The 14,832-nt window shown below is 35.0% G+C and overlaps 2 protein-coding genes across 8 annotated transcripts in view; one reads left to right on the top strand and one right to left on the bottom strand.

Annotated features, from left to right (window-relative positions):
- Window positions 1-14,832, bottom strand: part of LOC100114533 (GTPase-activating Rap/Ran-GAP domain-like protein 3) — a 282,814-nt gene that overhangs the window by 52,271 nt on the left and 215,711 nt on the right. The gene's annotated exons all lie outside the window — the stretch shown is intronic.
- Window positions 5,291-14,455, top strand: LOC116416126. Of its 2 annotated transcripts, none has more exons than XM_031923086.2 (6): window positions 5,291-6,468; window positions 6,546-6,827; window positions 6,906-7,070; window positions 7,156-7,285; window positions 7,357-7,589; window positions 14,045-14,454. In XM_031923086.2, the coding sequence occupies exons 3-6, from the start codon at window positions 7,039-7,041 to the stop codon at window positions 14,121-14,123; spliced, it is 474 nt and encodes a 157-aa protein (XP_031778946.1). In that variant the 5' UTR covers window positions 5,291-6,468; window positions 6,546-6,827; window positions 6,906-7,038; the 3' UTR covers window positions 14,124-14,454. The 2 variants fall into 2 exon arrangements, 1 of the variants encoding a protein (XP_031778946.1); XR_004344536.1 differs by having other exon boundaries at window positions 5,324-6,468; window positions 7,140-7,285; window positions 14,045-14,455.

Here is a 14,832-nt window from a genome sequence, read left to right as displayed (position 1 = left end):
TATTAGGAATTAGTTAAATGTGAGCAATTTAACTAATCCGAGAACGTAATTTTTATTTGGAGATAGTTCAATAGGAGGAAAGTATTGAGCTTCAAGTATAGAGGTTGTAGCAGAGAGACTCAGAGTTAACGAATCCACCATGACAGTTAAACTGATAATGACTCATCAACTATTTTTTCATCTTCTTATATAGACTTCCACTCAAGAACTTGAGACAAAGATGACCACAATTGAATGTATTATAATCTTGATATCTTTCATGAAGTAAATTACATTTGGACCTCGCTTACGGTATGCAACCCAATGCGTACCAGGGCCACAAGTATCATTCAAATTTACTATGGCTGATTCATTGTAATGCGGACCATCTATCGGTAATAAATCACGCATAAATACACCACAAAAGTTCGAGATCTTCATAATTTTAGCATACTTTAGAAGATCAAAATCTGTAAGAGCTATCTCAGGTAATCTTACTTCGAGGATCTTTTTTTTTCTAAATCCTTTTCCAAGCTTCAGATGAAGACTTAATCCCTTCTTGTGAGGTTTTAAGTAGAGTCCTTTACCAAGTGCAATCTCTTCCATCTTTTGATCATGTCTCAGACTCTGTTCCAATCTAAGTTTGAGGAGTAAGTCAGAGGATGAGGAAATGCGTTTTCTCTGGCTACCTCCTGCCCCATTTGCAAGAAGCCGTTCTCCAAACAGCAGACAAAGGTGCGAGGCCACTGCCACCTAACTGGACGTTACCGTGGGGCCTGCCATCAAGGATGTAATCTTAACTTCAAGGACTCCCACTTCATCCCAGTCATCTTCCATAATCTCACTGGATACGACTCACACTTTATCATCAAGGAGATTGCCACCGCTGCAAACTTGAAGGGACGTGTCAATCTCATCCCTGAGAACAACTATCGTTACATTGACGAAGTTTATCGATGGAAGTGAAATTAGCTTCCGCTTTCTGGACTCCCTCCGCTTCATGGCATCCTCCCTTGAGAAGCTAGTTTCTTACCTCGATCAACTCAATATCGCTAAGAGAGTATTCCACGAAGATGGCTACTCGAGTGAGCAGATGGAGCTGCTTAAACGTAAGGGAGTATTCTCCTACGACTACGTCTCCAGCTTTGACAAGCTAAAGGAGACAAAGCTCCCCTCTCAAACCGACTTCTTCAGTCAGCTGACTGAGAGCGGTATAGAGGATGCCGAGTATGCGCATGCGCAGAATGTCAGCAGTGCTTTAATATCGCGAGCCTGGGTGAGTACTCCGATCTCTACGTCAAGACAGATGTACTCCTGCTCGCAGACGTGTTCGAGAACTTTCGCTCGACAGTGTAAGCCAGTGTTGCAATTGCTATGGAAAAGCGAACAATCAATATATGAGCGAGGGTTACAACCCACTAGAAGAGTCAAAGTATCTCATGTACTACGACGTCAATAACCTCTACGATTGGGCTATGACTCAGGCCCTACCATATAGAGGCTTCCAGTGGGTCAACAACATGGACACTTGGGGCCATCTCCCAGATCGATGACAACGATCAGTATGGATACATTCTGAAAGTCGACTTGGACTATCCAGAGAACCTCCACGATGCGCACTGAGACCTGCCACTCTGCCCCGAACATCGAGCTGCGCCGGGCTCGAAACAGCAGAAGCTCATGATCACCCTGCACAACAAGGAGCGGTGTTATATACTACCGCGCCTTAAAGTAGGCTCTGAGTCATGGGCTGGTCCTACGCAAGATCCATAGGATCCAGGGTTTCGAGCAGAAGTCATGGCTCAAGCCATACATAGTGCTCAACACCGAGAAGAGGAAGCAGGCGAAGAACGAGTTCGAGAAGCTCTTCTTCAAGCTTCTCATCAACGCGGTCTACGGCAAGACCACGGAGAACGAGCGCAAGCGTGTTGATGTCAAGCTCGTCAACAAGTGGGAGGGTTATTACGGCGCTGAGTCGCTGATAGCCAAGCCGAACTTTCATAGCAGCTCGATCATCTCGGAGAACCTCGTAGCGATCCAGCTCGACAGGACGGAGATCAAGATCTGCAAGCCCATCTATGTGGGTCTCTCCGTCCTTGATCTCTCAAAGATCAATGTATACAAGTTTCACTACTCGCACATGCGCGAGCGCTACGGTGTGGGTTGCAAACTCCTATACACCGACGCCGATAGCCTCGTCCACGAGGTACGAGGTACAGACATGTACGAAGTGATGAAGCAAGACATCTCAAGATTCGACACGTCTGACTACCCTGGGAACAACAAGTTCGGGATGCCACGCCAGAAGGTTCTAGGCGTGATGAAAGAAGAGTGCACTGGCAGCATAATGGCGGAGTTTCTGGGTCTGCAAAGTAAGATGTACTGCGTATGCATCGACTGCCAGGATCCAATCAAGAAGGCGGAGGGCGTCAAGGGCAGCGTGGTGAAGAAGAGGATCGACCGCGAGGACTATCATCGCTGTCTTTTCGATCGGAAGATCCTCGTCCGCCAGCAGCAGAACATCCGCTCAAAGAAGCACGTCGTCACCACGGAGAAGCAGAAGAAGGACGCGCTCAGCCCCCACGACGACAAGCGGCATCTGGTGTTCGGCGAGACCGATACCCTGTCGTGGGGACACTACAGTCTCCGGGCGTGCGAGGCGACGTTGGCAGACGGCGCTAAGATCTACCCCTGTAACGAGGAGGAGCCAGCAAGCAAGAGGTCTAAGCTGGAATATAGGTAAGTTCGTAAATCTGCTTTACCGACTATACTTTGATAATAACCTTACCTTTTGTTTTAGACGCTGAATGCGTAGGAGAAGAAGAACCGGAGAGGTAGTCACGGGCGTGGTTGGGGTCCCCACCACACCAAACAACAAGTTGTTAAAGCTTCAACCTGCTGAATGCTCTCTCCAATTGGTTGAAAGGTAGTAAAGCAGACTGTGGAGATCATTTACTGCGGAAATGGAATTCATGAGCTGGTCTCTCTTGCTGAATAGCTATCCACTCCTAAAACCGAAAGAAGATTATACTTTCGTGATAACATCGTTTAAGCGTGTTAGAACTAGGTATGGTCCAGTCATAGTACTCGATGAGAAGTTTTCATTGTTGCTTCCGCATCATCTGTCTACATGTTTGTTGAATGACGATGTTTTGCTTGATGAAATGATATCAGCTGCAAATCAACGTAAGTTGAATCTAACTTTCAAGGCTAATAGAAGACTTTCTGTATATGAGATGTTCTGGAGCATAGTTAATGATGAAGATCTATTCAACAAGATGCTACCATTTGCAAGAAGGGTTAGATTAAACCTCAAGCTGTATTGAATGGGATATCAATGGAGAGGTAAATTCAAAATGGTTGTATATCACAGATGGGGGCAATGGTAGGGGCCTCCACCACTTCCCAAAATCACATATCGCTTTTATTAATCCAACTGTTATGAGAATTATCGAATCCAATCCACTTGACGTAGACTTGCTCTCCTCGTTTCTTCAGAACATTCTCTATGAGATATATGTCAGGATACTTCGTTCTAGATAACTCCTCTTCATAAAATCCTCCAGTGATTGGTTTATCCTGATAGTTCTTGAGATAATAGGTAACTGGATTCCTTGCAGCTACTCTACTCACTGTAAATATCTCTGTTGACCAGTTAGGTGTATAACCCTTCTCAAAAATCTGCTTCACTCTACTCGATCATACATGATCTCCTACTTTAAATTTAGGTTTCTTTGTTTTTGTAATTGTATGAGCAAAACGTTTTAGAATTTGAGTTTGATTATCGATAGAGACTTCATTATGTCTCATTCCAATAGTTCGATATTTACTATTATTAAACTTAGCTATCAAATCGGGTAAGACAGTTAGCCACTTGTAGTTTCCTTGAAGGTTAAACTGAACCCACATCTTTGTTTTTAAAGTACGATTGAAACGCTCACATATGGAAGCTTTAAGATTGCTATATGTGGATTATAAATTAATCTTGTATTGCTTCATGAGCTTTTCAAAATTTGCATTGTAGAATTCTTTACCTCTATCTCTATGCAAATTTTTTGGTACTCGACCTTGACATAATATAGACTTTATAGCTGCTGTGACTTCTTCTCCAGTTTTTCTCTTTGCTGGAACAGCCCATGCAAATTTAGAGAATGTATTGATGATTGTAAGAAGATATCTATAATCCTTGTTCTCCTTAGCATATGGTTGTATTTCTACTAAATCGGCTTGCCAAGTTTCATCCTTTCCTCTCACATCGAAATTGCGACGAGGATAATTCCGTTGAGCTGGTTTGTGGAGTAAAGAACTACTACTTTTTTATGTTGCATGTTAAACGATTGCAGAATGAATGTTGCTTGTGATCTGTGACACAGCTTCTTTTATAGTATCGATTTCTAGCTTGTAGGTAAGTAATTTTGAATCAAATTGTTCTCTGTATGTTGCCAAAAGAGAATCTAAATTGTTTAAGTCTCTTTCTTGTCGGGATATTAAATCTAGAATTTTTTGGTTTTCCATTTGAAATTGAAACAAACTGACAGCTTCATCAGCCTCATCTATGTGCTGTGCATCTCCTACGTTGCATAACCTCTTTTTATCCATGTCGTATTGACCATCTGTTGTGATTTTGAAACCAAAACCAGAAGGACCACGACCACCTTCGCTTTTTATAGATTACGTCCAAACACGTCGACACTCATCTTCGAAATGATGCATATTTCTCAAAGCGCTCAAAATATATACCCTTCCTCATGGAGCTCCTCAGTAATTGAGTGAATCTCATTGACGTGGCTTGGATTACTAGCTGATTGTTTAGCTATAAGTAGACGAAGACGATCGACTAGTTCATTAGGATCATTCCAATATACATAGTCCATTTGATTATTTCTTCGAGCTACTTTGTATCGACGTAATGCTCTACCATTTTTTGCAAACAAAGGTGCTATGATATCGGTATACTTTTTACTATTATGAATGCGAATTGATTCATGACTTTTGAACCATTTCTTATGAGCACTCGTCGCTTCAAGTATACTTTGATCGTTCTGCAGATCTGTTTGATTATATATCTGCTTATTCGGATGCTTTGCTATTAGCAACTCCATCAATCGTGGGGTTTTATGATATCTTCCATATTTTACTTTGATACTCTTATCACCAAAAATGATAGAAGAATCACCAAACATCCATATTCCACCTTCTTTTCAAACTCCACAAATTTTATCGTTATTCTGTTTTTGCTTTAGCAAAATATTGTATACCATCAATAGGTTCTAAAATATTTTTTAGAAATTTATACTTCGATTGATTGAGAGATTTTGAGTATGCATATACGTATTCAAATCTAACACCATTAGGATGTGTTATTAGAGCAAGTAAGCTATTCGTTTTACCACAGTATACAATGAGGCCAACACCAAGCAGTACAGGATATACTCCTTTTCCTGATTCTAAGAACAAGGAGAAAAAGGAAAAAATTTCAAATTGGAATCAATACTCTCAGAAGTATTCGACAATGCCTGAAAAACAAGTATATAAAAGATTTTGAGTGTTTTAAAATGGGACAGTCACAGAGTCATGTAGTGTATGTTCTAAATTGTAAGAGAAAAAAGACAAGTTGGAAACATTATATTCCGAAATTTGGATTATCATCTAGAAAACAACATCAAAGTATTCAAGAGTTCGCATTGGTTGATTCCAACCGAGACAAGCTTGGACTGGTTCAGAGTATGCGGCACAGTGCACGCACAGCTCTGCTGCACCACACATCCCCAACCACACAGCGGAGGCTCTTCCGCTAGGTGGCCTCGCGCAACCTGCAAGCAAAGTAGCTTCGCGGAGGGTACATGCAGGGATGGCAACCGGAAGTGCAGAAAGTTGCACCGAATGGCTAACTTCAGACCACGGCGCGTAAAAAATAAATTTCTATAGTCCGTAGCGCGAGAGTCGCTCTTCTGCAGTGCGTTCTGCTAGGCGCATGTAAACAGCTGTGCATAAATCCTCGCAGTGTACGCGTACGTGTTGCTCAAACCCCTTCTCATATTGCTAATAGTTGTAATAGTGTAGTGTTGTAAAATGTGCGAACAAAAGCAGGGATTCCAGCAGTTGTGGGTGTACGGGAGATGCTGCTGTTTTGTGAATTGATAAGTTGTAAAATGTGAGCTGCAGCAGTCGAGCTCATTGCTTCAGATGTTCTGGACCATCGCTGTACTTATTCTCTTGTACAGAAGCTATTGCACACTTGAACAAAACTGGCGAGTGAACAGTCTGCCTTTCACACAGAGCTCCAAAATCAAGATGTTAGGTTAGGTTGCATTTAATATTTGCAACGGTTGAGGTGATGACTGAGAAGAGTTTATCGATTATGTTGTGACTGCCAAAGTTTCATTAGGCACTGGTGCAACCTGATGCCATCCCTGGTGTCACAGAGACTTCATGCGAGACCAGAATCCAGAAAAAAACAATGTCGGATTAGTCATTCATCAGTCAAGCGTATGATACATGTATAGCTGGATATTTTTCTACTTTGACATAAATTTTGCTTGTTTAATATGAAATATTTATTGCAGTCATGTATGCACCTACCCTATCTGACTCTGTTGAAAAAATTCTGGTCTGGAAATCCAATTATTATACGCATAAAATGGTTCACCACTGCCTTGAATCGCTCATTAATGAGATGGGGCATGAGTTGTTCAAAATTCTGGTCACTGTGGTACAATGCAGGAATGGTCTCAACAATTCTACTGTTTCCAATATCGATAGTAGTCATTTTAAAAGTGACACTTAACATTTGGCTGTACAATTCAGCATCGCCAAATGAAAAGAAAGAACAAGTATTGGAACTTATGGTAAATTTAATTGTATTTTTATTACCATTATATTATTAGTGTTCTTGAAAGTTATAAAAATAATTTAATCGTCACCAGGTTCCAGGAGTTGACATTCCTTACAATGAGATGGGATACTACGTGCTCTCATTAATATTATGCAGTGCTGTGCATGAGATGGGACGTGCTATTGGAGCAGTTAGAGAAGATGTACGCTGATTTTTCTTGACAAATGCTGGTGTCTTCATCAAAGATATCTCACTGGTAAGTTGTAATACACTTTAGATCTTCTTGTTATAAACCAGTAATTGCATACTTGAAAACGTATTTCAGTAATCTCCTCTATTAGGACCTTCTGGACTTTTAACAGGAGATGTAGTACACAGAATTCATTACTGTTACGTAAAGAATTCAACAAATTGGAGAACGTATATTCTGCAAGCAACTCAGGCTACTGTGTAACGGATAAGATAGTGCAGGTATTTTCTTAACTAAGCAAGCTAATCCTTAAAATTAATCGATGCAGATTTTAATAAAGTTTAATTTTTAGGAATTAGATAAATCTTTTCTGGCTCCTGACAAAAACAATGGAGTCCATAACTGCTGTGATCAGCACAATGTAGAAAAGGGATATTTATGTTTTGAGCATTTAGAAGGGTTTGACATTCAGACTCTCAAAGCTGCCATGCACTTTTGCCTTCCTACTCGAGCAATTATACAAAGCTTCCATAATTTGTGTCAAAACAATGACTTGTATGTTAAGACCTGTGTTGGACAACAAAGGTAAATTTTTAGTTTGAAAATTTATAAAGCCGGGTTACTATGGTGAAATGGCCCCCTTGGAAAATGTATATATGTTATATACCATTCGATGGGGGATAAAAAAAAACTCCCATAGCCAAATTTTTAGCTCTCTGCCTAGTGCACATGCGCAGTAACGTCGATAAACATGTTTTTTTGATTTTATTTTTTTCTGAAGTCCCTATAGGATAAAAATTTTTTTAAAAATTCACATTGGTGTATTTTTATGTCATGAATAACTGCAATTTTTTTGGGATTACATAACCTCAAATATCGGATCTAAAAAAATTATTAAAGTTTTCAATCGATATTTTGACCCCCTTGTTTTTGAGGTGCAACTTTTTAAGTAGACTTTTTTTGTGTACTTTTTCCCGTTCTTTACGATGGCACTAACGTTTTTTCCTTAAAAATGGTGGCACAACTCGATTTGAGCCAAAAACTGATTTTTTTGCCATTTTTTCACGTTTTTAGCTGGTTATGTTACAATTTAGTTACTAAAGTGACTCCTTTTGAGTAGTTTTGCATATCTTCCCATGAAAACATAATCAAATGAAATATTTTGTTCGCTCCAAGCCGTATTTTTTATATTATCTTACGTTTTCAATGATGGTCTTATCAGAATTTGAGGTAATAAAGGGTTTCTCTCTATATATAAAAAGAATATCGCCGCTGTCAGTGTCTGCTTTTCTCTTTAACCTAAAAATGCCCTCATTTGAGTGATTTAACGCCGAAAAAGGCCATTTTTGGTACCATGTAACCCAAAACTAACCTAAAAATGTCATAATGCAAGGGTTTTCACGCAAAAAAGCCTGTTTTTAGCTAAACATAGCCTTGAAATCGATCGTTTGAGGGTACTTTTGGCGTCTTGTGGTCTTAAAAAGGCCATATTTGGCTTATCTGCCTCTACTTAATTGATTATTCAAAATCTATTGACAGTAATAATTATCAGGTAAAAAGGAATTGAAGTTAAGTATGTTCAATTCGTACAAAGTATAATTTATTATCTTCATAGGCTATTTAAAATGAATTATGGAACGTATACAAGTAGCTTTTTAAAAATAACGAATGTTCACAATAGAAAAAATGATTCACTCATCATTGTCACTATCTTCATCAATACACACTTCAATTTGATCATTAAGAAACATTTTAGACAGAATTTCAGCTGGTCGTATGATTTTTGATAAATATCTTCCATGTGAAAGATAATAGATTATGGCAGCAATATGCGCACAACATCCTATAGTACGGTTACCGTTAGCACAATCACAACAGTGTCTTAAGATGCTAGAATAACCAATACCATTTGGTTTATACTCAACGAAACATTTGTATTGTTTTCTGTTAATATGCCTGGATTGAACTTCAAGTTTGAGAATATTGTTAGTCTCTTTTGAATATCCAATCTTCAAATTATTATCTGCGTCAAGCATTTCCGCTAAGTAAGATATTGTCTGTTTAAGCTGATATGTTCCTGTAAACAGAATTTTCAAATCTTTTATTGTTAATTCAGGAAAGTCTGGTAAATCATCCGAAGTTATTATTTTAAATGGTAGTTTCCGACGACTCCATCTTTTGTCTGCTACTAAAACTGCTAATGTATTTTCAACATTTTTTCTAGATTGCATAGCACTAAATATTTCATCTTGCATGTCTTCATCAGAATCTAGGCGTTTGCCAAACAAGTTATTTAAGTAGCAAGAAATTTTACAATAAGATCCAGTATTTTTCACCATTTTATTATCAAGTTTGTGATCTAATAACCTATATTTTTTCTTTTGAACTCCGTGCACTGCTTCAACAACCCATCGCAGTTTTGTCGTGAATCTTGTTTCATTTGATTCTTGCGTAGAAAGTTGAGATTTTGAACCTTTGAGTGCAGGCATCAAAACAATATAACCCATATTTTCTAATTTTTGTTTAATGTCCCTGAAACCTCTATCCAGTATAAAAATGTCCCCTTGGCGAAGAAGTTTCTGTAAAATATTCTGCTTCTCTTCCAATATTTCAATCAGTATTGTAGCATCATTTTTATTTGCAAGATATGGACCTAACTGGTCAACAACATAACCATTAGTAGTACATATAGTAAATGGTTTAGTCAGAGGAACTTTTTTTTGGCCTGAATAAGATTTTCTTTGGTACTCGTTATTAGAGCTTTTTTCATGCCTTATATAAGTACCATCAGCAATCAAAATAAGTTGTTTACCAGGATGTAATTTCTTTGCCATATTAGAAGTTTGATTTTCAATCAATTCATTTCTGTCTACATTTTCTAATCCAAAGTGTTTTGGTAGTAAATCTTTTTCGAAAGATAATAATACTGATTGACAAAAACGAGATACTTGTTGTTCGCTTTCAATGTCAAATATTGTAGAGATGAGCGAGTTAGAATTCCCAGAGCGCATTTTGAATAAAAATACGACAATGGCTTGTGTCGCTGTCCTTACACAGGAATTCTTCAGAGAAGTGAGTTGATCTTTAAGATAATTAATATTTTCCCACGTTAATCCCGTAAAAACTTTCAATTTTTTTTCAGGCATGGAAAATTCAGCTACTGTATCTAATAAAGTTTCGTCTGCTTTCATTGATAATTGACTCAAAAATTGTAGTAATTCATCAATATATACCGTACTTGTAGTGGAAAAAATATTAATTTTATTTAGTTCATCTTCATAAAATCTTTTTTTAATTAAATGTGTGCAACAGCATCTATTGCCATGTGGAATAAAAACATTCATTTTACTATAAACTTGAATTCGGGCCTCTAAAGGAACTAATATATTATTAGTCTGTTTTTGGTACCCACAAACAAAGCCATATTTATGTGTCGCAATCGTCCTTTGAATAAGTAATTCCGTGGTTGCTCGTACTTTTTGTTCCTTTATTGTGTATACAGATGATTGTGTACTTTCCTCAGATGATGAAGTGACAGTTAGCTGAGAAAATGATTCAGAAACATTTGAATCTTGAGACGAAGCAGTTGCTGGAACATTAACCTTTTTAGGTTTAGAGCTTGATATGTATTTGGCTAATCGCTTTCTACATGAATCACAAATTACATCATGGATGTAAATATCTTTATTTGATAATTGTTTAGCATATTCGATTTCAACTTCAGATTCGATTTCCTTTTCTCGACCAATTGATTTTCTAATATAAATATTACACATGGCACATCTTCGATCATCGCGTTTCCTGATGTTATCTGACTCTTCATTACTATTAGATGCCATATTTATTTAACCATTAGACAAGAAGATCACTTCTGAAATAATAAAATATAAATATTTTACAATACATTTAAAAATACTGTTAGTTAGTTTTTAAAAATCTAAAAAAATTGTTTGCCTTTTTTTAAATTAAAAACTAGAATGAATAATAAATATTACAAAAATATTATAATCTAAGTTCTTGTATAATCCAGTTTTCTCAGTAGCTTTACATGAAAAGTAAAAAAATAATATTGCCTAGTAAAAGTGAAATAAGTTGTATTTCATTTATAAGTTTTTTAAGCAAATAATTTTTTTTTGTCATAAAAACTGTATTGAAGTGCTTGCACCTAGTGATTTTATAAAATCAACAAACCTATGAAATTATTATATTCAATTTGTTTTTTTGTAAAAATATGTTCTTGTATCTAGACATGAATAATAGTGTATTTTAAAATAAATAAATAATGTTGTTTTTAATGATGTTTCATATACGTATGTGTTTAAAGCATAGGTTAGCTTGTGTTTACTTTATTCATTTTACATTTTTTTAACTCAAAAGTTAATTGACAATTAATAAGTTCGCATCCTATTAGTTCTATTTTTCATTTTTATTATTTCTCATGTATTGTTTTTATGTAAAACCAAATATTTTTTCTTATCTCATAATAATTAACTATAGTAAAAATCACATCATATATAGTCATATGCAGATATTTATGTGCATTTTTTATTAATTTGACAGTATTTTATACATAAACAAATTAATTATTGTTCAAGACTTTCTATATTTTATCAATTTAATCATACTTGTATAATTAATATACCGCATTACATCAAAACATGCAACTCATCAATCGTCAAATCCGTTTCTAGCAAAAGTTTATTGTCATATTTTATTCAAATGTTTTTCCTTCTTAATTTTATTTAGTTAATAGTTTCAACAACTTTATGTTTAACTAATTTCTCATTTTACTTTATGTGATTAGCCTAAATTGGTTAAGTTAAATAGATAAAGACTCGTTCCCCTTACATGCATTGTACGTATATCTATATCTATAGGATTGAAAATTCATTTTTATTAATTACTTTTTTGTTAGCTTATTGATTTAAAATCTGATTGCTATTTTTGTTTTAGTATAAGATCGGATCTTTATGCGAGTACTAAAACAGTTTATAATTTAATGTTGGTTTAAACTTTTGATTTTATGCAAGAATTTAATAACGTACACAACATGTTTTTCTTATTTAGCGTATAAAAAGGTCTAATAATTATCTGTTATTATTATTACATTATTATATTATTATATTATATTATTATATTATTATATCATATTATTATATTATTATATTACTATATTATCTGTCATTATTTTTGATACAATTACTCTTAATACTACAGAATTTATAATAAAAATTTTATTTTTCTACCCATTAATAAGTCTTACTCTGCATATACCGGTAAAATACAAGTGTATTTATTATAAATACATGGGAGATTTTTTATTTATCAGTAGGTTGGTTACAGTATTTTTTTCAAAACTCAAAGTGTCGGCATAAAAATAACATTTTAGATATTAATAATAGGTTTTGATTTTAAAGAAGTTATTTAACAAAATATTAATTTATTGTGTAATATGTATTAGAAATACATATAACCCTAATATCAAAGCATATAATCTGTGATGTCAAAACTTTTGAAAAACTTTGTTAAATCTTCATTTTTTTAAAAGATATGTAAAATATATAGTACTCACTTTAAATATACAAGATTGTTAGTTTTGAAGTAAACAGCAGAAAGATTTAAAGTAGCCGCGTCAGCCTTCGGTTCCAACTAACTCCAATGTATTTGAAAATAAATACTTAACTACTTTATTATTTTTTCTAGTATTGCTATCAATTATCAGTCAAAAGCCGAAATAGTAAAAAGAAAAATCGAAACAATTTTTATTTGCTAGATTTTAATTTACTTTAAAAGTTATAAACTTATACTAACAGCGTTTTCACCATTCACTTGTATTAGTATATTATGGAGAAAGTACAATTGAGTCCGTCGTCCCGTACCGACCTCGGGACATACCGTCTGAAATAAGCTGTTTTTACGGGATTTGCTAATTCTGTACCGTCGATTGGGTTATCGAACAGAATTAGCCAATAATATAAAAGTGACTTATTTCAGACGGTATGTCCCGGGGTCGGTACGGGACGGGACGGGACGTATTGTACTTTCTCCCTTATATAGACAATTGTAAGAAAAAAAAAATTAGTTTTGAAAAAAACAATGTTGGCCATTGGTTTGCGCATCGTTTAATTAATTAAGAAATTAAAATACTTTATTTGTTTATGCTCCTGATAATTCTTAATTTTATGATTGACCATTCACTACGCAGATCGTCTGCATTGCAGCCGCCGCGTCAACCGCGCGGCCAAGCATAACCTTTTATTATAAATAAAAATAAACAATAAACAAAAAAGTGCGACAGAGACAATACTTTCGACCAATCACAGAACGTTTAAAAAGAACATAACATTAGCCATCAGTTTTATAATAAGGTGATATCACAATTCTGATAAGACCATCATTGAAAACGTAAGATAATATAAAAAATACGGCTTGGAGCGAACAAAATATTTCATTTGATTATGTTTTCATGGGAAGATATGCAAAACTACTCAAAAGGAGTCACTTTAGTAACTAAATTGTAACATAATCAGCTAAAAACGTGAAAAAATGGCAAAAAAATCAGTTTTTGGCTCAAATCGAGTTGTGCCACCATTTTTAAGGAAAAAACGTTAGTGCCATCGTAAAGAACGGGAAAAAGTACACAAAAAAAGTCTACTTAAAAAGTTGCACCTCAAAAACAAGGGGGTCAAAATATCGATTGAAAACTTTAATAATTTTTTTAGATCCGATATTTGAGGTTATGTAATCCCAAAAAAATTGCAGTTATTCATGACATAAAAATACACCAATGTGAATTTTTAAAAAAATTTTTATCCTATAGGGACTTCAGAAAAAAATAAAATCAAAAAAACACGTTTATCGACGTTACTGCGCATGCGCACTAGGCAGAGAGCTAAAAATTTGGCTATGGTAGTTTTTTTTTATCCCCCATCGAATGGTATATAACATATATACATTTTCCAAGGGGGCCATTTCACCATAGTAACCCGGCTATAGCCTTTCTTTATTATTATTTTGACTGATAAATATCTCATTTACAGATTGTACAAATTTTCCAGAGGCCTTCATTTTACTCTGCAAGTATATTGCAGTTTTTTCATCAGGTTTGGCAATCATTAATGTAGTGCCTTACTTTTACTTTGATGGCCAGCATATTGATTATTACTGCACTATTGACAGAGACTCCCTTAAGAAGCAAGATACAGCAACAGAGTGCACGCTCAATGATTACTTTGGCCATAACAATCACATTTACATTGCTCCTTGGGTTTAATTTGATAAATATGTACCTGCATAAAATGTAGACTATGTGACTTATTATACAGTTATTGTGATGTATAAGTTAGGGCAACTATATAAAAATGTACAGATATTTATTATACACTGCTGATGAATTTATAAATATAAAAACAGGAAAATAAATATAAGAGGATATACATACACATAACAAATATTGTGACTCTTAATTACACTTTATTACGTTGATGAAAAACAATATTAATATGCATAATTAACTTTATGTATAATTTTACCTATGTTTATGTATGTATGCTTTATTTATTTTTTTTTTTTTTTGCAAAAATTGAAATGATATAAGTATAGATGTAATGGAATTAAAAGAAAATGCTGATTCGAACAACAAAATTATACTTTTATATCGTAGTACACAACACGTTCTTGTTCAAATGTACAGTAGATATTGTAGTGTAGAGGATAATTGTTACGGTTAATTGTTATTTTGACCTATACATATGTATACCGATGAATGTGAGTAAAATGACCGAATGTATGATTATTCCTTTAGTGTAAAATCCTTTTTGTATTGTTT

Source organism: Nasonia vitripennis, chromosome 2 (assembly GCF_009193385.2).
Source record: "Nasonia vitripennis strain AsymCx chromosome 2, Nvit_psr_1.1, whole genome shotgun sequence".
In the NCBI taxonomy this organism is placed as follows: domain Eukaryota; kingdom Metazoa; phylum Arthropoda; class Insecta; order Hymenoptera; family Pteromalidae; genus Nasonia; species Nasonia vitripennis.
This window is presented reverse-complemented; position numbering and strand designations above follow the sequence as displayed.